This window comes from Pristiophorus japonicus, chromosome 14 (assembly GCF_044704955.1).
Source record: "Pristiophorus japonicus isolate sPriJap1 chromosome 14, sPriJap1.hap1, whole genome shotgun sequence".
Lineage (NCBI taxonomy): Eukaryota > Metazoa > Chordata > Chondrichthyes > Pristiophoridae > Pristiophorus > Pristiophorus japonicus.
The window spans coordinates 1735526-1760311 of NC_091990.1; the positions used below are offsets into that span (position 1 = coordinate 1735526).

General features: G+C 47.7%; 1 protein-coding gene across 1 annotated transcript in view; it reads right to left on the reverse strand.

The window, feature by feature from the left end:
* Positions 1–2415: 2415 nt before the first annotated feature.
* LOC139279262 (S-adenosylmethionine decarboxylase proenzyme-like) overlaps positions 2416–24786 on the reverse strand; it is a 104872-nt gene continuing 82501 nt past the window's right edge. The window contains exons 8-9 of the mRNA XM_070898389.1: positions 11857–12012; positions 2416–2538 (exon numbers count right to left, since the gene is read on the reverse strand). Of these exons, the coding sequence (XP_070754490.1) occupies positions 2416–2538; positions 11857–12012 (279 nt within the window). The remainder of the gene's footprint in view (positions 2539–11856; positions 12013–24786) is intronic.

Below are 24786 nucleotides of genomic sequence, written 5' to 3' on the forward strand. Positions count from 1 at the left end.
CGCGGTGATCCTCGGGTCGGGTTTAGCGGTGGCGTGGAGCAGCACCGCCCGGAAGAGCTGCGCCCGGTGTGTAACGCCCCCTGGGTCGCGACACCGGCGCGAGTTTGAGCTCCTGCCCGACCCGTCCGCCCCACAGCGCGCCCCGCAGTGACCGCCCGGGAAATCAGGGCGGGCCCACCATCCCGACAGCGGGGAGGTGAGTAATGGGCTCCTGAGGTAAGGGCGAGTGTTTTCTCTTTTAATTATTTTGCCGATTTGTGTTGTGGAGACGTGGGCAATGGTTTGGGAATGTTTGTGTGGAGCTCCCCCCCTCCCTCTCCCCCCCCAGGCGTCTCTGGGAGCGTTCCCGGCCTGGCTCTTTAGCTCGGGAGTTTCCCATCCTAATGCCCCGAGAGAGGGGTACAACGCCTCCCTTAGCGCTGCCCCCCCGACTCAGGGCCCAGCTGCCCAAACTTACCCACTGAGGCACTAACTGTTCCCGGGCGCTAACTTTACCGCCCCACCGCCATTACCGCCCCGAAATCATCAACGCCCAAAATCCAGCCCAATGGCTTAAGTCTTCCCAATGTTTAATTGGAGAAAATTTTGGCTCACCCAGGACTGATGTTGGACAAGGAGTCTGACAACACAGGCAGTGAAGAAGAGTGCAGGGGCCGAGAGGCGGAGGGGGGGGGTAGAGCTGGGTGTCGGCAGTGTACACGTGGAACCTGATGTCACATCTTCGGATGACGTTCTCATCCCCGTTTACAAATCCCTCCCTGGCCTCTCCCCTCCCTATCTCTGGAATCTCCTCCAGCCCCACAACCCCCCCGAGATGTCTGCGCTCCTCTAATTCTGCCCTCTTGAGCATCCCTGATTATAATCGCTCAACATTGACTGCCGTACCTTCAGCTGCCAAGGCTCATAGCTCTAGAACTCCCTCCCTAAACCTCTCTACCTCTCTTTCCTCCTTTAAGACACTCCTTAAAACCTACCTCTTTGACCAACCTGCCCTAATATCTACTAATGTGGCTCTGTGTCAAGTTTTGATTGATAACGCTCTTGTGAAGTGCATTGGGACATTTTACTATGCTAAAGGCACTATATAAATACAAGTTGTCGTTGGATATACCTTGTCATTGTCTCTTGTCTTTCTCGTCTTGGCAGAGCGATGTCCACCTCGGATCAGTGCGAGTGCTTTTTTGTGATTCATGGTGTGGTGGCGGGAGTTATTGGGAATGTTTTTGGTGGGGTTTTTTTCAGGGTTTTCCCCTCTCGAGGCCTCTCTCAGGGCGCTCCGAGGCCGGCTGTTTAGCTCGGGATTGTCCCATGCTCAGTCGGCCTAGCGCCCTGAGAGAGGAGTGTAACCCCTCCCCTAGTGCCCTGCCCCACACTCGGGGCCCCGCCCCACACTCGGGGCCCCGCCCCCGCCCCACACTCAGGGCCCAGCGGATGAATTTTGCTGACTGAGGCGCAAACTGTTCCTGGGTGCAAACTTTACCGCCCTGCTGCCATTACCGCCCCGAAATCAGCAAAGTCGAAAATCCAACCCTTTATTTTTAATTATCGGAATAATCTTTTCTTAAATATCTTGAGTCTGAATATCTGCAGTCACATGACAAACCCATGCAGTATCACACTGCCCAGACTTCACTGTCAGAAATGGCACTGCCTCCTTGTCCTCCCGCATCGTGAAAAAAGTGCAAAGTTCCAGGCTGTGTCTGGATATTTGAACAAAGCACGGATCTGGATTGACATTTTTGGAATATCTTAGCAGAGCGTTGTGTTGGTGATCAGGCTGTTGAAAGTGACCTCATATTAAAATGGGCAAAAATTCCCCTTAAAATCATGAGTTTGGGCACTCAGTGCCATCTCAAATTGCATAAAATGGTTACATTTTTTAAACAACATTTGATCAAACATATGGGGGATGTTTGAATATTGAGGTACAAAGGTCGATTATACTGTACAGCATCTATCCAATGATTACATGTGCTAATCAATGTGTCTAAAGACCACCTGATCTGTCGCTTGCAAAATTATTTTCCTTCTCTTTGAATGTCACATATCAGGTCGAGGAAGTAGAGTCCAGATTTGCCTTTTATACAGCGGTTTTGATAAGTTAAAGTTAGTAGGGGTTTAGCTATGGTTGGTTGCTTGGTACAAACCTGCCACATAATTACTTCAAGTGTAAAACCAATCAATGAAAATAGCGCACACCAAAGTAGTGCATATTTTTACAAAGCTAGCATCTTAACAATATTGCACCAAATAAGTCTATGCAGAGAAAAGATCCAGCACAAATAGGGCTGCACTTCCGAGCCGATTTTAACTATGACACGCAAGCTGTTACAGTAGATGAACGTAATTGATGCAGTAATTCATGTTTCATGCATGGCGCTGTGCAGCTGGGACGTTCTCTTCCAGGCTGTGAAGCTAATACTTGACATAACTTGCAAATTCAAAGCTGTAGTTGTTGAACTGAGCGTACTGCAAATCTTTGCGCTTGAATCCATCCACGGCTGGGGGTGTTGAACAGGAGATGTGACACTTCGAACTCTGCACAGAATCACCAGAATTAATTACGACGCCTGGACGTAGCAGTACGATCGCGATACAGATCTACAAGCATGCTATTTTCCATTTGCCTTTTTAATCAAGAGACCCTCATGCTCAGGAGAAGAACATTCACTTCCACTTAATGCTCTGGTAGCATCAAGGTGGGCAGAGGAAACGCTTCAAGGACGCCCTCAAAGCCTCCCTGAAAAAGTGCAACATCCCCACTGACACCTGGGAATCCCCGGCCCAAGACTGCCCAAAGTGGAGGAGAAGCATCCGGGAAGTCCCCGAACACCTTGAGTCTCTTCGCCGGGAGCACGCGGAGGCCAAGTACAAACAGCGGAAGGAACGTACAACAACCCAAGCCCCCCACCCACCCGTCCCTCCAACCACCGTCTACCCCACCGGTGACAGAGACTGTAGGTCCCACACTGGGCTCATCAGTCACCTGAGAACTGGTGTTAGTGTAGGAGCAAGTCATCCTCGACTCGGGAGGACTGCAATCTCAGTCCAGCTATAACACGTGTCCAATGCCACTCTCTGTCCATCTCACTGCACCAGCAACATGCCTTAAACCCACATAAAGACTCACTCTCACTGTCTTTTATGAACTGTATCCTTTTGGCCTTTCTGGCTAACAAAGTTAAAATTACATAGCAATAATTAGTCGCATTATTTATTCATTTCTCGATATCATCAATTACAGCAAAGAATGACTAAGAAAGCAATAAAGAAAGGAAAGATAGATTACGAAGGTAAACTTGCGCAAAACATAAAAACAGATAGTAAAAGCTTTTACAGATATATAAAATGGAAAAGAGTGACTAAAGTAAATGTTGGTCCCTTAGAAGATGAGAAGGAGGATTTAATAATGGGAAATGTGGAAATGGCTGAGACCTTAAACAATTATTTTGCTTCGGTCTTCAGAGTGGAAGACACAGAAACCATGCCAGAAATTGCTGGTCACAGGAATGTGGGAAGGGAGGACCTTGAGACAATCACTATCACAAGGGGGGTAGTGCTGGACAGGCTAATGGGATTCAAGGTAGACAAATCCCCTGGTTCTAATGAAATGCATCCCAGCGTATTAAAAGAGATGGCGGAAGTTATAGCAGATGTATTCGTTATAATCTACCAAAATTCTCTGGACTCTGGGGAGGTACCAGCGGATTGGAAAGCAGCTAATGTAACGCCTCTGTTTAAAAAAGGGGGCAGACAAAAGGCAGGTAACTATAGGCTGGTTAGTTTAACATCTGTAGTGGGGAAAATGCTTGAAACTATCATTAAGGAAGAAATAGCGGGACATCTAGATAGGAATAATGCAATCAAGCAGACGCAGCATGGATTCATGAAGGGGAAATCATGTTTAACTAATTTACTGGAATTCTTTGAGGATATAACGAGCATGGTGGATAGAGGTGTACCGATGGATGTGGTGTATTTAGATTTTCAAAAGGCATTCGATAAGGTGCCACACAAAAGGTTACTACAGAAGATAAAGGTACGCGGAGTCAGTGGAAATGTATTAGCATGGATAGAGAATTGGCTGGCTAACAGAAAGCAGAGAGTCGGGATAAATGGGTCCTTTTCGGGTTGGAAATCGGTGGTTAGTGGTATGCCACAGGGATCGGTGCTGGGACCACAATTGTTTACAATATACATAGATGACCTGGAAGAGGGGACAGAGTGTAGTGTAACAAAATTTGCAGATGACACAAAGATTAGTGGGAAAGCGGGTTGTGTAGAGGACACAGAAAGGCTGCAAAGAGATTTAGATAAGTTAAGAAAATGGGCTAAGGTTTGGCAGATGGAATACAATGTCGGAAATTGTGAGGTCATCCACCTTGGGGAAAAAAAACAGTAAAAGGGAATATTATTTGAATGGGGAGAAATTACATCATGCTGCGGTGCAGAGGGACCTGGGGTCCTTGTGCATGAATCCCAAAAAGTTAGTTTGCAGGTGCAGCAGGTAATCAGGAAGGTGAATGGAATGTTGGCCTTCATTGCGAGAGGGATGGAGTACAAAAGCAGGGAGGTCCTTCTGCAACTGTATAGGGTATTGGTGAGGCCGCACCTGGAGTACTGCGTGCAGTTTTGGTCACCTTACTTAAGGAAGGATATACTAGCTTTGGAGGGGGTACAGAGACGATTCACTAGGCTGATTCCGGAGATGAGGGGGTTACCTTATGATGATAGATTGAGTAGACTGGGTCTTTACTCGTTGGAGTTCAGAAGGATGAGGGGTGATCTTATAGAAACATTTAAAATAATGAAAGGGATAGACAAGATAGAGGCAGAGAGGTTGTTTCCACTGGTGGGGGAGACTAGAACTCGGGGGCACAGCCTCAAAATACGGGGGAGCCAATTTAAAACCGAGTTGAGAAGGAATTTCTTCTCCCAGAGGGTTGTGAATCTGTGGACTTCTTTGCCCAAGGAAGCAGTTGAGGCTAGCTCATTGAATGTATTCAAGTCACAGATAGATAGATTTTTAACCAATAAGGGAATTAAGGGTTACGGGGAGCGGGCGGGTAAGTGGAGCTGAGTCCACGGCCAGATCAGCCATGATCTTGTTGAATGGCGGAGCAGGCTCGAGGGGCTAGATGGCCTACTCCTGTTCCTAATTCTTATGTTCTTACGTACAGAATGCCTGGAAAAATAATTGCATTGTCTGATATATGTAGTCGGAATTAAGTTGAAACAAGGGCTTCGAAGGTCACAGCAAGTGCGCCGAACGTTTTTGGCAAAGGTCGGTGCAAATATCTACAACAATTGGCACAACATGCCATAACAAGAAATACATTTATTTCATCTAATTTCATCCAAACTATCGTCTTCCTGGTCAGTATACGGTGCCGTTACCAACTGATCCTTCGACTGGTGGGGCTAAACGGGATATATTTAAGAAACGTTATTGTGAAGATATAGGCCTGGAGTTTACGCTCGATTACGGTTTTTTGATACAATTCGGCCGAAATTGCTTATGACCGCGCAAAAGATCACGGAATTTTAAGCACAATTTGCGTTCGACGCAGCTCAAGTTTCCGCGATATTTTGCACTGGTTTTAAAAACATCGCGCCTGCAGCAGATCCCGCCCACAAACCTGGCCACGCCCCCAGATCGAATTAATCACCATCGGGAGTTTCCGCTCTTCGCGGGCCTTCGAGGATGCTCCAAAAATTAAGCTGGTTTTATTGGGTGCAAGGGCACTAATAGGCTCATTTTACAAGCTTTTTGAATGTGATTTTTGTTTGAATTTACTAAGTAACTGTCTAATGTACACCAACATAACGAAAAAATAGTTTTATATATTTTAAAAAAATGAATTTCAGTCATTTTAAAGTCGTGTTACTCATGGGTGGTGGATTGACATGGTGATTAAAATGGCTTATTTTTTCTGATAAACCCATTTTCAGCTATTTTAATTGAACTTCAGCAATTTACCACTCTTAAATATATGAAGGGAAATTTTTTGAAGCAACATTTCTGTAAAACAAATGACTTTTTAAAACGAGGCCTGATTGCACTGGTTCATGACAGGGCTTTGCATTCGATGATATGCGAATCAGTTTGAGTGGAAACTCCGGGGGTGGGGGGGAACACTTTTCAAAACAGGCAAGTTTTGGGTTCAATTTGCGGCAGAATTGGCAACTGCGCCCAAAGCGGAAACTCGACCCCTTAATATTTTCCTGAAATTCTAAATTTTATTGCCCATTCCTAATTGCCCCTTGAGAAGGTGGTGGTGAACCGCTGCCTTGAGCCGCTGCAGTCCGTGTGGTGAAGGTGCTCCCACAGAGCTGACTTTGTCACAGCGGTTTGGTACAACAGAGTGTCTCAATGAGTGTCTCGTTGGGCCATTTCAGAGGGCAGTGAAGAGTCAACCCCATTGCTGTGGGTCTGGAGTCACATATCGGCCAGACCGGGTAAGGGCGGCAGATTTCCTTCCCTAAAGGGCATCAGTGAACCCGATGGGTTTTTCCGACAACCTATTAAACTTTCTTCTGCATCAGTGATAGACTTTGCAGTTCAAAACTGATCAGAGTGGTCACCATTACTGATACTAGCTCTTTAATTCCATATTTTTTATTTGATGAACTGAATTCAAATTCTCCCAGTTGACATGGTGGGATTTGAACTCTGGTCTCCAGTAAATACTCCCAAATTCAAAATAATTGCTCCAAAATAAACTCTGCGTTGCTGCATCATGGCAGCACACTTATGGAAATTGCGGTAATGTGCAAAACATGGGCTGTGATCTCTCAATTGCTTCCCAATAGCCTGCAATGAAGTTGGTGCTTGGAGCCCATGGTTCTCCAGCCACGGACCCCAAGCCTAGCACCAAATAGGAAAGTGCCTGAAAACCATTTTGTAGAGGAAAACCATTGTCCTATGAGGAGAGATTGAGCAGACTAGGCCTATATTCTTTAAAGTTTAGAAGAATGAGAGGTGATCTCATTGAAATATACAACATTCTTACAGGGATTGACAGGGTAGATGCAGGGAGGATGTTTCCCCCAGGCTGGGGAGTCTAGAACCAGGGGTCACAGTCTCAGGATAAGGGGTCGGCCATTTAGGACTGAGATGAGGAGAAACCTCTTCACTCAGAGGGTGGTGAATCTTTGGAATTCTCTGCCCCAGAGGACTGTGGAGACTCAGTCTTTGAGCATATTCAAGGCCGACCAAGAGCCATCCAGCCTAATCCCACTTTCCCGCTCTGGGTCCGTGGCCCTGTAGGTTACGGCACTTCAGGTGCACATCCAGGTACTTTTTAAATGTGGTGAGGGTTTCTGCCTCTACCACCCTTTCAGGCCGTGAGTTCCAGACCCCCACCACCCTCTGGGTGATGAAATTTCCCCTCAAATCCCCTCTAAACCTTCTTCCAATTACTTTAAATCTATGCCCCCTGATTATTGACCCCTCTGCTGAGGGAGATAGTCATGTCAACATCATAATACATGAATGAATAAAAATAACTGCAGCATGATTATGAATCTCAGCAATGTGTTATTAACTCCATTCTGATAGCCCTTAAAAAATATTTGGATAATGGAAAGGATTAATGATAGTATATATCATTTCTGTGGCCTGGAATTGTTGATACACAATAAGAACATAACATAAGAATTAGGGGCAGGAGTTGGCCATATGGCCCCTTGAGCCTGCTCCGCCATTCAATAAGATCATGGCTGATCTTCAACCTCAACTCCACTTTCCCGCCCGATCCCCATATCCCTCGATTCCCCATGACTCTCAAAATCTACCGATCTTAGCCTTGAATATATTCAGAGAATCAGCATCCACAGCCCTCTGGGGCAGAGAATTCCAAAGCTTCACAACCCTCCGAGTGAAGAACTTCCTCCTCATCCTAGTCTTAAATGGCCGACCCCTTTATTTTGAGACTATGCCCCCTAGTTCTAGAGTCTCCCCAGCCCGGGGGAAACAACCTCTCAGCATCTACCCTGTCAATCCCCCTCAGAATCTTATACAGTGAGATTGCAATCAAAGTTAATGGGCCACCAGCCTCGGTGGGTGTGTACGGAGCGCACACGGATTGGGCGAGGCCTCACAAATGCCGATTCACAGGGCGTGGTGCACATGAGGCGAAAACCGGCTTTTCCGATCTATCACAATTTCTTTTGCCAGATCCTCCGCATCCCCGGGAGAAGGACATCCGCGCGGGAGAGATCGGGCGATTTGCCCAACTCATGCCCAGCGAATGTCCTTCAAACTCTTACGCCGGGTAAAAGCAGGCGCATAGCTTAATTCTATCAGCGTAACAGTTTTAAAACATAGAAAAATGAAATTTAATCACTCATTTTTATATTTAAAAACCCTGCCCATTAAGGTAAGTTTGTTTTTAACCCTATTAAAACATATTAAAAACACATCTTTTTAAATAATATTTTTCCTGAAATATTTAATTACAATCAATTTCAATTAATTTTAAATATGTGAGGTGTTTTTTAAGTATGTTCCCGTGCGCTGGACTGCGAAACTAGGTCTCCGACCGCAAGTCTACACTCCTCCGGGACCACCAGGTATTTTCGTTAAAAAATTCCAGCTCGGAGGCGTTCGTCCTCAGGAAGCTTCCCCCTCCCCTCCCCCTCCCCTCCCCCTCCCCTCCCCCTCCCCTCACCCTCCCCTCCCCCTCCCCCCTCACCCCCTTCCCCCTCCCCTCCCCCCCCCTCCCCTCACCACCTCCCCCTCCCCCTCCCCTCACCACCCCCTTCCCCCTCACCCTCCCCTCCCCCTCCCCTCCCCCTCCCCTCCCCCTCACCACCTCCCCCTCCCCCTCCCCTCACCACCCCCTTCCCCCTCACCACCCCCTTCCCCCTCCCCTCACCCTCCCCTCACCACCTCCCCCTCCCCCTCCCCTCACCACCCCCTTCCCCCTCACCACCCCCTTCCCCCTCCCCTCCCCCTCCCCTCCCCCTCCCCTCCCCCTCCCCCTCACCACCTCCCCCTCCCCCTCCCCTCACCACCCCCTTCCCCCTCACCACCCCCTTCCCCCTCCCCTCACCCTCCCCTCACCACCTCCCCCTCCCCCTCCCCTCACCACCCCCTTCCCCCTCACCACCCCCTTCCCCCTCCCCTCACCCTCCCCTCACCACCTCCCCCTCCCCTCACCACCTCCTTCCCCCCTCCCCTCCCCCTCCCCTCCCCCTCCCCTCACCACCCCCTTCCCCCTCACCCTCCCCTCCCCCTCCCCTCACCACCCCCTTCCCCCTCCCCTCACCCTCCCCTCACCACCCCCTTCCCCCTCCCCTCACCCTCCCTTCACCCTCCCCTTCCCCCTCAGCACCTCCCCCCCTCCCCCTCCCCTCACCCTCCCCTCACCACCTCCCCTCACCACCTCCCCTCACCACCTCCCCTCACCCTCTCCTCACCACCTCCCCTCCCCCTCCCCTCACCACCCCCTTCCCCCTCCCCTCACCACCCCCTTCCCCCTCCCCTCACCCTCCCCTCACCCTCCCTTCAGCACCTCCCCCCCTCCCCCTCCCCTCACCACCCCCTTCCCCCCCTCCCCCTCCCCTCACCCTCCCCTCACCACCTCCCCTCACCCTCCCCTCACCACCTCCCCCCCCCTCCCCCTCCCCTCACCACCCCCTCCCCCCTCCCCTCACCCTCCCCTTCCCCCTCCCCTCACCCTCCCCTCACCACCTCCCCTCACCACCATAATGAGAAACAAGTGAATAATGAAATTATCACCAAGTATTTTATTCCTTCGATGTTTCACTGTTTGAAAGAGATCCCACTCAAAAAGGACTAAAAAGAGTAATTCTCCTGTCATGAAGTAACGGAATCGATCCCAAAGTTAAATAACTCCTTCAAAATAACTGAAGGAGACTCGGAAGGAGAGAATGAGGACACTGCACTCCCTGCCATTTCAATCACTATTCAGGACCTACACACTATCTTTTTTTCTCCTGTTAAAGTGAGGGAAATGAAGATTGAATAAACAGATTAAATAAACATTCCGATTTACATGAGGGTAATTCAAAGCATCTGTTCTGGTATGTGACAATCACTAATGATGAGTTCAAGCCATCCATGGCAAAGCTGCGTCGGCCCTGACAGTGGGGGAGGGGGAATGGTGTCGTCCAGTGCTTCTCGCCACCATTTCCAGCCCCCTTCACATCTGCTCAGCTCGAATATCGGGGAAAAAATTGAAAAAATACTGCCGTAGACCATTTTCAAGTTACTTGCAACTTATATATGATCGATGGGTTTGCAACCTATTTGAAAGTTGATTTGACGGCGCTATTGAAATTCAGATGGCAGATAAATGTTCGTTTTAAAGATTTGTAAACCGTAACAAGCAATCAAAACATTTGGCAGTTGATAGTTCCCAGATTTATATAAGCTAGCTGCTTGCATTTAACATCCAGTTTTGGATTTAGGGTAACTTACACTGACATTATTGTCAAGTGACAATGTCAGTAACAAATTAGTGTCTGAACTGAGCCCATGTCTTTGTGCTAATGTGAAATCATCCCAGGGAGTTTCCACAAAATATAGCACTGTTAATATGCACGCACATATCACTGAAATTGGAGATAAATCTGATTCTTAGCCCTGGTGGGACTGAAGGTGTCCCCAGATTGTTCGAGCTGAAATCATTTTGGAACTAAAGTCGAGCCTTACATAAATATAGAGAAGAACAGTCTAATATCTGGCTGTTGTAAATGTCCTCCATTCCTCGCCAACTTTATGCTTACAGTTTCCAATACGAGTCTCATTTATATGCAATTTGCCACAGGCACAAGCAATGCCATATGCCACAGGAAAACATTGCAAAGTACAGCAGGCTTCACATCAACCCACATGCAGCAGATTTTAAATAGCACATCGCAAATATACTACTTTAACTTTAGAAAATGAATTGATCAGCCCACTTTCGGCAGTTAGAGCTAAGCAAAATAAATGTTATTTAATGCTTTCGTGTCCTTGGGGGAAACTGCATTTGAAGTTAATGATTTTTGAAGGTAGAAAGTCTCCTGGTGAGATTGCGTTAATTGTAGATGAGCCTGCTTCTGCTTAAATGTCTTTTATGGGACTTGTTTTTATCCCTTGGATAAAGTTTATTGGCTGCTTGAAGTAAGCAAACCACCAACTCTTCCAAGTGAATTGCTTAATTTTTGATGTTATAGCTCTATCACCAAGTTAGTTTCAAATTGTGCTGTGTTCTACATTCTGAAACCCCATCTATATTAACCAGCAAAGGGCATTAAACATGGATGGATCCAAGCCAATAAACTATACGCTTAATTACACTCCATGTTTCCTCTAATTGTTCTTGGGTGCACGACCCCTTTAAGGGAGTCAAGGGTTATGGGGAGCGGGCAGGAAAGTGGAGTGGAGGCCAAGATCAGATCAGCCATGATCGTATTGAATGGCGGTGCAGGCTCGAGGGGCCAAATGGCCGACTCCTGCTCCTACTTATGTTATCTGACCTTCTCCCCGCACTGAGTTCCTGACCTCTTTCCCTCCCACCCCCCCCGAGTTCCTGACCTCTGCCCCCCCCCCTTCTATCTATGCAGTGCTATGGGACTTATACTGATTGACTCAGAACAATATTCTAATTGTTAGTATACAATCACATTGTACATTCAGTGTCATATATCCATTTTCACAGTTGGACAAGCACTCGATTAAGAGTATTGATGTTCCAATAGATAATATTGAATTGTTTGAGCTTTATGCTTGGGGTCGATCCTATCGGCAGACTCTGCTCACACCAGCACTCGCAATCCACACCAGTGAACTTGTGTCGTGTCACAAATCCACCCAACAAACAAACCCCGCCTGTAGGAACTCACCTGATTAGCAAACAGTGTTGTAACAAACTGTCCCGGTTTGAAGATATCCACCACCCTCTTAATCAGCTCAGCGTAGGAATTCAAGGCTAGATTTGTTTCGAAGCTAACATAGGAGAAGTCAGGTTCCGGTGTGATGTGGACCGTCCAATATGTTCCCTACGGTTATGCAGAGACAAAGAAAGAAGTAGCTGTGGGAAAATGGTGTGATAAAACGCATACAGTTGTTGACGGGCCGTACAAACACCAGTCAGTCCAGAGGAAGGTGGCAGTCACACCAGCTCAGTTTTTACAATCATTGTATTTTGGCCATGTGGGACAACAACTTGTATTTGTCATCATCATCATCGGCAGTCCCTCGGAATCGAGGAAGACTTGCTTCCACTCCTAGAATGAGTCCTTAGGTGGCTGAACAGTCCAATACGAGAACCACAGTCCCTGTCACAGGTGAGACAGATAGTCATTGAGGAAAGGGGAGGGTGGGACAGGTTTGCCACACGCTCTTTCCGCTGCCTGCGCTTGATTTCTGCATGCTCTCAGCGATGAGACTCGAGGTGCTCAGCACCCTCCTGGATGTACTTCCTCCACTCAGAGTGGTCTTTGGCCAGGGACTCCCAGGTGTCGGTGGGGATGTTGCACTTTATCAGGGAGGCTTTGAGGGTGTCCTTGTAACGTTTCCACTACCCACCTTTGGCTCGTTTGCCGTGAAGGAGTTCCAAGTAGAGCGCTTGCTTTGGGAGTCTCGTGTCTGGCATGCGGACAGCGTGGCCTGCCCAGCGGAGCTGATCAAATGTGGTCAGTGCTTCAATGCTGGGGATGTTGGCCTGGTCGAGGACGCTGATGTTAGTGCATCTGTCCTCCCAGGGGATTTGTGGGATTTGTAGGATCTTGCGGAGGCACTGTTGATGGTATTTCTCCAGCGACTTGAGGTGTCTGCTGTACATGGTCCATGCCTCTGATCCATACAGGAGGGTGGGTATTACTACAGCCCTATAGACCATGCGCTTGGTGGTAGATTTGAGGGCCTGGTCTGCGCACATTCAGAGGCTGAACTCCAGGATATAGTCGACGTATTTACTGAGGCGTAGGAAAGCATGGGCAGTAGCTAAACATCTGTAAGACAAAGGTCCTCCACCAGCCTGTCCTCACCGCACAGCACTGCCCCCCAGTCATCAAGATCCACGGCGCAGCCCTGGACACCGTGGACCATTTCCTATATCTCGGGAGCCTCTTATCAACAAAAGCAGACATGTATTTATAAAGCATCTTAAACGTAGTAAAATGTCCCAAGAAACTTCACAGGAGTTTTAGCAAACAAAGTTTGATACCAAGCCACATAAGGGAGCAAAGGGTTATGGGGAGCGGGCAGGGAAGTGGAGCTGAGCCAAAGATCAAATCAACCACGATCTCATTGAATGGCGGAGCAGGCTCGAGGGGCCAAATGGCTGATGCCTGCTCCTTATTCTTATGTTCAATGTTCTTAAGCTTACATATATTTTTAAAACAACAGCTTTGTTGTAAAAACTGTAGCAAATGTATATTTCTGCTGCCATCTTTAATATTCTAAACTGTTTGTTGCTTATTTACCGGTGGTCTTGGCCTGTGTCCTAATCACAAGGCACCTTTAACGTAGACAATCTCACAATTGTAAGAAAGGATTTGATTAAAACTTATGTACACCACAGTTTATTCACTGACCGCGCCTATCATTGGTTATGTGAGAGCCTAACTTGACAGGAATAGAGCCATGTGATTATGTTTCAGTGGGCAGCACCCTCGCCTCAGAGTCAGAAGGTTGTGGGTTCGAGTCCCACTCCAGGGACTTGAGCACAAAAATCTAGGGCAGTGTTGAGGGAGTGCTGCACTGTTGGAGGTGCCGTCTTTCGGATAAAACGTTAAACCGAGGCCCCGTCTGCCTCACAGTTGGATGTAAAATATCCCATGACACTATTTCGAAGAAGAGCAGGGGAGTTATCCCTGGTGTCCTGGGGCCAATATTTATCCCTCAATCAACATCACTAAAACAGATTATCTGGTCATTATCACATTGCTGTGTGTGGGAGCTTGCTGTGCACAAATTGGCTGTCGCGTTTCCCACATTACAACAATGACTACACTTCACAAAATACTTTATTGGCTGTAAAGTGCTTTGGGACGTCCGGGGGTCGTGAAAGGCGCTATATAAATGCAAGTCTTTCTTCTCTTTTCTGTGACAAAAATCTGTCTGTTTTGCAAGTCTGATATTTTCTAATCTTATGGAAAAGTCCTATATTCTGTAGGCTTGTGACTGTTGGAAAATATAGATCCTTGTAAATACAAAATAGATTATTGGATTGATTCAGTATTTTATGATGTCTCTCCAAAACATCCCAAAGCACATCTCAGACAATGAATTACTTAGAAGTTCATTAACTGTTGTTCTGTAGGACAATGTAGTTGCTATTTTGCGCACAGTAACATTCCACAAACAGGAACAAAATGAATGACCAGTTAATCTATTTTTGGTGGTATTGTTTGACAGAACAATGTTGATCAGGATGTTGAGCAAAGTCTCTGCTCTAATGCAAATAGCCCCATGGGATTTTTAATAGCGACCTGAACCATCTCATACAGGGAGATACTGACTTCTGACCATATTTATACAGACAGAAACTGATATTTGTAGAGGGGAAGCTGTTAGCTGTGCTATATAACATATCTATATCCCACACAAAAACATGTATGTTGCATAGGAAATTAATACATGAGATTGCAAAATACTTACATCATATAAAATGATGAGGGGCCTAGATAGGGTGGATAGGAAGGACCTATTCTCCTTAGCAGAGAGCTCAACAACCGGGGGCAGAGATTTGAAGTGGTAGGAAGTTTAGAGGGCAGAAATCTTTTCACCCAGAGGGTGGTGGGGGTCTGGAACTCACTGCCTGAAAGGGTGGTAGAGGCAGAAACCCTCACCACATTTAAAAAATACTTGGATGTGCACTTGAAGTGCTGTAACCTACAGGACTACGGACTGAGAGCTGGAAAGTGGGATTAGGCTGGGTAGCTCTTTGTCGGCCAGTGCGGACACAATGGGCCGAATGGCCTCCTTCTGCGCTGTACATCTCTATATTATTCTTTGATGATATGTTTCAGGTGAGCAAGTAATCTGCAGTAAAATGCATATTTTCTTTTTATTCATTCCTGGGGATGTGGGAGTCGCTGCCAAGGCCGGCATTTATTGCCCATCCCGAATTGCCCCTTGAGAAGGTGGTGGTGAGCTACCTTCTTGAACCGCTGCAGTCCGTGTGGTGAAGGTGCTCCCACAATGCTGTTAGGGAGGGAGTTCCAGGATTGTGACCCAGCGACAGTGAAGGCGATATATTTCCAAGTCAGGATGGTGTGTGACTTGGAGGGGAACGTGGAGGTGGTGGTGTTCCCATGCGCCTGCTTGTCATGTATGTACATGCTTTTGTAGCCAGCTGCTCTGGTATAAAAGGCCAGCCATTTTGTGAGTCAGGCACTTGGGGCCATAATAAAGCAGAGCCAATGTTGTACCTTGTTCAGTTAAATAGTACTCAGTTTGTACCTTTATTGCATACATAGAGATGGGACCAGTACAAACCGGACGGTCTGCACCTGGGCAGGACCGGAACCAATGTCCTAGGGGGAGTGTTTGCTAGTGCTGTTGGGGAGGAGTTAAACTAATATGGCAGGGGGATGGGAACCAATGCAGGGAGACAGAGGGAGACAAAAAGGAGGCAAAAGCAAAAGACAGAAAGGAGATGAGGAAAAGTGGAGGGCAGAGAAACCCAAGGCAAAGAACAAAAAGGGCCACTGTACAGCAAAATTCTAAAAGGACAAAGGGTGTTAAAAAAACAAGCCTGAAGGCTTTGTGTCTTAATGCAAGGAGTATCCGCAATAAGGTGGATGAATTAACTGTGCAAATAGATGTTAACAAATATGATGTGATTGGGACTACGGAGACATGGCTCCAGGATGATCAGGGCTGGGAACTCAACATCCAGGGGTATTCAACATTCAGGAAGGATAGAATAAAAGGAAAAGGAGGTGGGGTAGCATTGCTGGTTAAAGAGGAGATTAATGCAATAGTTAGGAAAGACATTAGCTTGGATGATGTGGAATCTATATGGGTAGAGCTGCAGAACACCAAAGGGCAAAAAACGTTAGTGGGAGTTGTGTACAGACCTCCAAACAGTAGTAGTGATGTTGGGGAGGGCATCAAACAGGAAATTAGGGGTGCATGCAATAAAGGTGCAGCAGTTATAATGGGCGACTTTAATATGCACATAGATTGGGCTAGCCAAACTGGAAGCAATACGGTGGAGGAGGATTTCCTGGAGTGCATAAGGGATGGTTTTCTAGACCAATATGTCGAGGAACCAACTAGGGGGAAGGCCATCTTAGACTGGGTGTTGTGTAATGAGAGAGGATTAATTAGCAATCTCATTGTGCGAGGCCCCTTGGGGAAGAGTGACCATAATATGGTGGAATTCTGCATTAGGATGGAGAATGAAACAGTTAATTCAGAGACCATGGTCCAGAACTTAAAGAAGGGTAACTTTGAAGGTATGAGGCGTGAATTGGCTAGGATAGATTGGCGAATGATACTTAAGGGGTTGACTGTGGATGGGCAATGGCAGACATTTAGAGACCGCATGGATGAATTACAACAATTGTACATTCCTGTCTGGCGTAAAAATAAAAACGGGAAGGTGGCTCAACCGTGGCTATCTAGGGAAATCAGGGATAGTATTAAAGCCAAGGAAGTGGCATACAAATTGGCCAGAAATAGCAGCGAACCCGGGGACTGAGAGAAATTTAGAACTCAGCAGAGGAGGACAAAGGGTTTGATTAGGGCAGGGAAAATGGAGTACGAGAAGAAGCTTGCAGGGAACATTAAGGCGGATTGCAAAAGTTTCTATAGGTATGTAAAGAGAAAAAGGTTAGTAAAGACAAACGTAGGTCCCCTGCAGTCAGAATCAGGGGAAGTCATAACGGGGAACAAAGAAATGGCAGACCAATTGAACAAGTACTTTGGTTCGGTATTCACTAAGGAGGACACAAACAACCTTCCAGATATAAAAGGGGTCAGAGGGTCTAGTAAGGAGGAGGAACTGAGGGAAATCTTTATTAGTCGGGAAATTGTGTTGGGGAAATTGATGGGATTGAAGGCCGATAAATCCCCAGGGCCTGATGGACTGCATCCCAGAGTACTTAAGGAGGTGGCCTTGGAAATAGCGGATGCATTGACAGTCATTTTCCAACATTCCATTGACTCTGGATCAGTTCCTATCGAGTGGAGGGTAGCCAATGTAACCCCACTTTTTAAAAAAGGAGGGAGAGAGAAAACAGGGAATTATAGACCGGTCAGCCTGACCTCAGTAGTGGGTAAAATGATGGAATCAATTATTAAGGATGTCATAGCAGCGCATTTGGAAAATGGTGACATGATAGGTCCAAGTCAGCATGGATTTGTGAAAGGGAAATCATGCTTGACAAATCTTCTGGAATTTTTTGAGGATGTTTCCAGTAAAGTGGACAAAGGAGAACCAGTTGATGTGGTATATTTGGACTTTCAGAAGGCTTTCGACAAGGTCCCACACAAGAGATTAATGTGCAAAGTTAAAGCACATGGGATTGGGGGTAGTGTGCTGATGTGGATTGAGAACTGGTTGTCAGACAGGAAGCAAAGAGTAGGAGTAAATGGGTACTTTTCAGAATGGCAGGCAGTGACTAGTGGGGTACCGCAAGGTTCTGTGCTGGGGCCCCAGCTGTTTACATTGTACATTAATGATTTAGACGAGGGGATTAAATGAAGTATCTCCAAATTTGTGGATGACACTAAGTTGGGTGGCAGTGTGAGCTGCGAGGAGGATGCTATGAGGCTGCAGAGTGACTTGGATAGGTTAGGTGAGTGGGCAAATGAATGGCAGATGAAGTATAATGTGGATAAATGTGAGGTTATCCACTTTGGTGGTAAAAACAGAGAGACAGACTATTATCTGAATGGTGACAGATTAGGAAAAGGGAAGGTGCAACGAGACCTGGGTGTCATGGTACATCAGTCATTGAAGGTTGGCATGCAGGTACAGCAGGCGGTTAAGAAAGCAAATGGCATGTTGGCCTTCATAGCGAGGGGATTTGAATACAGGGGCAGGGAGATGTTGCTACAGTTGTACAGAGCCTTGGTGAGGCCACACCTGGAGTATTGTGTACAGTTTTGTTCTCCTAACTTGAGGAAGGACATTCTTACTATTGAGGGAGTGCAGCGAAGATTCACCAGACTGATTCCCGGGATGGTGGGACTGACCTATCAAGAAAGACTGGATCAACTGGGCTTGTATTCACTGGAGTTCAGAAGAATGAGAGGAGAAATGTTTAAAATTCTGACGGGTTTAGACAGGTTAGATGCAGGAAGAATGTTCCCAATGTTGGGGAAGTCCAGAACCAGGGGTCACAGTCTAAGGATAAGGGGTAAGCCATTTAGGACCGAGATGAGGAGAAACTTCTTCACCCAGAGAGTGGTGAACCTGTGGAATTCTCTGCCACAGAAAGTAGTTGAGGCCAATTCACTAAATATATTCAAAAGGGAGTTAGATGAAGTCCTTACTACTAGGGGGATCAAGGGTTATGGCGAGAAAGCAGGAAGTGGGTGCAAAAGTTTCATGTTCAGCCATGAACTCATTGAATGGCGGTGCAGGCTAGAAGGGCTGAATGGCCTGCTCCTGCACCTATTTTCTATGTTTTCTATGTTTTCTATGTTTGCAAAATGAGCACGATTGGATTTTTAGAGCGATTCGTGGAGGGAGAAGCTTGGGCAGACTTTGTGAGCCGTTTGAACCTGTACTTCGTGGCCAACAAAATGAAGGGTGTCGACGATACAGATCGGCGTCGGGCCGTGTTCCTCACTGTGTGCGGTTCAAAGATCTACCGTCTGATAAAGAATCTACTCATGCCTAGTGATCCAACAGAGAAAACAAATGAGGATTGGGTACATTGGAATGGAAGCATCTCAAACCCGAGATACAGGTTTTATACACACGTTCGATCGGAGGGCCAGAGCGTGGCGAAAGTCGTTGCTGACCTGAGACGTCTAGCAGGACCGTGCAAGTTCGGGACGGTGTTGGCGGACATGCTGCGGGACTTCTTTGTTATCGGTATCAACCACGAGCTGATCCTGCACAAACTTCTGGCAGTGAAGGAGTTGGACTTAAAAAGGGCCACCCAGATCACTCAATCATGTATGATGACGCACAGGAGTTTGAAGCAAATATCGATGAAGAACCGAACCTCGACAAGAACTGTAAATGTGAGTGATTCGGCGTTTGGCTGAGCGGCACATGGCAGGACCTATCCTGCTGCGTTCGCGAAACCTGTGGCTGTCCAAAGTCCGCCAGCGGGAATGTATCCGACTTCTCTGTGTTGGCGTTGTGGAGGAAATCACCGGCACCAGCAGTGCCGATTTAAGCAATATAGTTGCAAAGGCGCTGGAGATGCCCCACCCTCAGACAGCAAGTGTCCACAGATGAGCAAGCGAGCTGCGACACACCACGTGGAGGATGAGAGTCAGACTAGCGCAGATCTGGATACGCAATCCGAGATGCCAGAGGAGGAAGTGTATGGACTGTACTCTTTCAGAACCAAGAGTAAACCAATTTTGATTAATGTGAAGTTTAACGGGATACTGCTATCGATGGAACTGGACACGGGGGCAAATCAATCGATCATGAACGAGAGGGCATTTAATAAGCTGTGGGATACTAAGACTGTGAGACCCAGGCTGCGCACATACACCAAAGAACTGGTAAAGGTGATTGGCAGTGTACAAATTAATATGTTGTGTAACAGTACGGTTCACGAGTTACCGCTGTGCATTGTTCCAGGCAATGGCCCAACGCTGCTTGGCAGGAGCTGGTTGGAGAAAATCAGATGTGACTGGAACGACATAAAGGTGTTGTCGTCGGAGGAAGATACATGTGCCCAAGTATTGAGCAAGTTCCCCTCGCTGTTTGAACCAGACATCGGCAACTTCACAGGAGCCAAGGTGCAGATCCACGTGGACTCAGATGCAAGACCCGTCCATCATAAAGCTCGGGCAGTGCCGTATATGATGAGGGAGAAGGTCGAATTTAAACTGGACAGACTCCAGCGTGAAGGGATCATATCACCGGTCGAATTTAATGAATGGGCCAGCCCCATTGTTCCTGTGCTGAAAAGTGATGGCACAGTCAGAATCTCTGGAGACTACAAGGCTACGATCAACAGGGTTTCGAAACAAGATCAGTACCCGTTACCCAAGGCTGATGACTTGTTTGCAACGCTAGCCGGAGGGAAGTTGTTCACAAAACTGGACTTGACGTCGGCTTATATGACGTAGGAGTTGGTCGAGACCTCGAAGAGACTTACATGCATTAACACGCATAGAGAACTGTTTATTTACCACAGGTGCCCATTTGGAATTCGCTCAACTGCAGCAATATTCCAGAGGATTATGGAAAGTTTACTGAAGTCCGTTCCCAGAACCGTCGTGTTCCAAGATGACATCCTGATCACCGATCGTGATTCCAAGGAATATCGGAACAACCTGGAAGAGGTTCTACTGCGTTTGGACAGAGTGGGACTCAGACTGAAACGCTCGAAGTGCATCTTCATGGCACCGGAGGTCGAATTCCTCGGGAGGAAAATCGCCGCTGATGGCATCAGACCGACTGACGTGAAAACCAAAGCCATCAAGAATGCACCCAAGCCGCAGAACGTGATAGAGCTGCGATCGTTCCTGGGTCAACTCAACTACTTTGGTAACTTCCTACCTAAATAGAGCACCTTACTCGAACCACTGCACATGCTATTGAGAAAATGCAACAACTGGGTGTGGGGCGCATTGCAAGACAGAGCTTTCGAGAAAGCCACCCATCTGCTTTGCTCGAACAAGCTGCTGGTACATTATGACCCATGTAAATGCTTACTTTTGGCCTGTGACGCATCGTCATATGGAATTGGTTGCGTGTTACAACAAGCTAATGAGTCGGGGAAACTTCAACCTGTTGTGTATGCATCCAAAAGTTTGTCTAAAGCAGAAAGAGCCTACAGTATGGTAGAAAAAGAAGCTTTAGTGTGTGTGTACGGTGTAAAAAGGATGCATCGATACCTGTTAGAGACCGATCACAAGCCGCTCATTTAGTTGTTTTCCGAGAGCAAAGGTATCAACACCAACGCTTCATCCCACATCCAAAAGTGGGCGCTGACATTATCTGCCTATGATTATGTCATTTGCCACAGACCTAGTACAGAGAATTGTGCTGATGCTTTGAGCCGGTTGCCATTGCCCACACTGGAGGTGGAAACGCCACAACCGGCAGATTTAATGTTAATCATGGATGCTTTTGAGAGTGAAGGTACCCCTGTCACAGCTCAACAAGTTAAGACCTGGACCAGTCAGGACCCGATATTATCGGTGGTAAAGGGTTGCATCCTCAAAGGGGATTGGTCTGCCATAACTAAGCAAATGTGCGAGGAGGCCAAACCGTACATTCGTCGCAACGACGAACTGTCTATTCAAGCAGATTGCATTTTGTGGGGTAATCGAGTTGTAATGCCTAAGAAAGAGAGAGAGAAGTTTATGCGTGAGTTACACAGCACACATCCTGATATAATGATGATGAAGGCCATCGCCAGGTCCCACATATGGTGGCCAGGAATTGATTCGGAGCTGGAAGCATGCGTGCATCAGTGCAACACCTGCATGCAGCTCAGCAAAGCACCAGCGGAATCGCCGCTGAGCCTGTGGTCATGGCCATCCAAACCTTGGTCCAGGATCCATGTAGATTTTGCAGGACCCTTCCTGTGCAAGATGTTTTTAGTGGTGGTGGGTGCTTATTCGAAGTGGATAGAATGCATAATAATGTCATCCATTACGTCCACGGCAACCATGTTCGTGACACATGGTCTGCCTGACATAGTGGTGAGTGACTATGGGTCGTGCTCCACCAGTCAGGAGTTCCAAGCGTTTGTATAAAACATGTAAGGTCAGCACCGTTCAAGCCTGTGTCCAACGGGCAAGCAGAACGTGCAGTACAAATTATCAAGCAAAGCATGAGGAGAGTAACCCAAGGGTCACTGCAGACCCGCTTGTCTTGCATACTGCTGAGTTACAGGACAAGACCCCACACACTCACAGGGGTCTTGCCTGCTGAACTCATGATGAAAAGAGGTCTTAAGACCAAGTTATCTCTGGTACACCCGGATTTAAGTGATCATGTTGAATACAGAAGACAGAGTCAACAAGGGTACCACGATCGCGCAACTGTGTCACACGCGGCTTCTGTTAATGATCCTGTATATGTGTTGAATTATGGTCATGGTCCCAAATAGATCGCTGGTACGGTCATGGCCAGGGAGGGCAGCAGAGTATTTGTTATTAAGCTCAAGAATGGGCAAACTTGCAGGAAACACATGGATCAGACAAAGCTGAGGCACACACACGAGCCAGAACAGTCGGACGAAGAAACCGTCGACGACCAACCAACCTACCAGCAGCCTTCAGTGGACTCAAGGGTCATCAGTGAACCCAGAATTTCCATCACTGACCTGTTCAATAAAAATGGACTTGCAATTGCTGACATGGCCACTGCCACCCCCCAACAAGTCAGTCATCCAGCCACCAGCCACAACAGACTCCACTCACTCACCCAAGGCCGGAATCGAACTGAGACGGTCAACCCGGGAGCGTAAAGCACCGGACCGTCTCAACCTGTGAAAGACTGTGGTAAGATCTCAGAGGAGGGTATTGTCATGTGTGTACATGCTGTTTGTAGCCACCAGATGGTGTCATTGTTGGAGGCCACTGAGCAGCACACACATGGTGCTGCTCGGGTATAAAAGGCCAGCCATTTTGTGAGTCTGGCACTTGGGGCCATAATAAAGCAGAGCCAAGGTTGGACCTTGTTCAGTTAAACAGTACTCAGTTTGTACCTTTATTGCAAACATAACACTACTGCCCTGGTCCTTCGTGGCGGTAGAGGTCGGAGGTCTGGGAGGTGCTGTGCCCTGTGGTGTGGGTCTTGGAGGTGCTGTGTTCTATAGTGTGGGTCTGGGAGGTGCTGTATTCTATAGTGTGGGTCTGGGAGGTGCTGTGTTCTATAGTGTGGGTCTGGGAGGTGCTGTGTTCTATAGTGTGGGTCTGGGAGGTGCTATGTTCTATAGTGTGGGTCTGGGAGGTGCTGTGTTCTATAGTGTGGGTCTGGGAGGTGCTATGTTCTATAGTGTGGGTCTGGGAGGTGCTGTGTTCTATAGTGTGGGTCTGGGAGGTGCTGTATTCTATAGTGCGGGTCTGGGAGGTGCTGTGTTCTATAGTGTGGGTCTGGGAGGTGCTGTATTCTATAGTGTGGGTCTGGGAGGTGCTGTGTTCTATAGTGTGGGTCTGGGAGGTGCTGTGTTCTATAGTGTGGGTCTGGGAGGTGCTATGTTCTATAGTGTGGGTCTGGGAGGTGCTGTGTTCTATAGTGTGGGTCTGGGAGGTGCTGTATTCTATAGTGTGAGTCTGGGAGGTGCTGTGTTCTATAGTGTGGGTCTGGGAGGTGCTGTGTTCTATAGTGTGGGTCTGGGAGATGCTGTGTTCTATAGTGTGGGTGTGGGAGGTGCTGTATTCTATAGTGTGGGTCTGGGAGGTGCTGTGTTCTATAGTGCGGGTCTGGGAGGTGCTGTATTCTATAGTGCAGGTCTGGGAGGTGCTAAGTTCTATAGTGTGGGTCTGGGAGGTGCTGTATTCTATAGTGTGGGTCTGGGAGGTGCTGTATTCTATAGTGTGGGTCTGGGAGGTGCTGTGTTCTATAGTGTGGGTCTGGGAGGTGCTGTGTTCTTTCGTGTGGGTCTGGGAGATGCTGTATTCTATAGTGTGGGTCTGGGAGGTGCTGTATTCTATAGTGTGGGTCTGGGAGGTGCTGTATTCTATAGTGTGGGTCTGGGGTGCTGTGTTCTATAGTGTGGGTCTGGGAGGTGCTGTGTTCTATAGTGTGGGTCTGGGAGGTGCTGTGTTCTATAGTGTGGGTCTGGGAGGTGCTGTGTTCTATAGTGTGGGTCTGGGAGGTGCTGTGTTCTATAGTGTGGGTCTGGGAGGTGCTGTATTCTATAGTGTGGGTCTGGGAGGTGCTGTGTTCTATAGTGTGGGTCTGGGAGGTGCTGTGTTCTATAGTGTGGGTCTGGGAGGTGCTGTGTTCTATAGTGTGGGTCTGGAAGATGCTGTGTTCTATAGTGTGGGTCTGGGAGGTGCTGTGTTCTATAGTGTGGGTCTGGGAGATGCTGTGTTCTATAGTGTGGGTGTGGGAGGTGCTGTATTCTATAGTGTGGGTCTGGGAGGTGCTGTGTTCTATAGTGCGGGTCTGGGAGGTGCTGTGTTCTATAGTGTGGGTCTGGGAGGTGCTGTATTCTATAGTGTGGGTCTGGGAGGTGCTGTGTTCTATAGTGTGGGTCTGGGAGGTGCTGTGTTCTTTCGTGTGGGTCTGGGAGATGCTGTATTCTATAGTGTGGGTCTGGGAGGTGCTGTGTTCTATAGTGTGGGTCTGGGAGGTGCTGTATTCTATAGTGTGGGTCTGGGAGGTGCTGTGTTCTATAGTGTGGGTCTGGGAGGTGCTGTGTTCTATAGTGTGGGTCTGGGAGGTGCTGTGTTCTATAGTGTGGGTCTGGAAGATGCTGTGTTCTATAGTGTGGGTCTGGGAGGTGCTGTGTTCTATAGTGTGGGTCTGGGAGATGCTGTGTTCTATAGTGTGGGTGTGGGAGGTGCTGTATTCTATAGTGTGGGTCTGGGAGGTGCTGTGTTCTATAGTGCGGGTCTGGGAGGTGCTGTGTTCTATAGTGTGGGTCTGGGAGGTGCTGTATTCTATAGTGTGGGTCTGGGAGGTGCTGTGTTCTATAGTGTGGGTCTGGGAGGTGCTG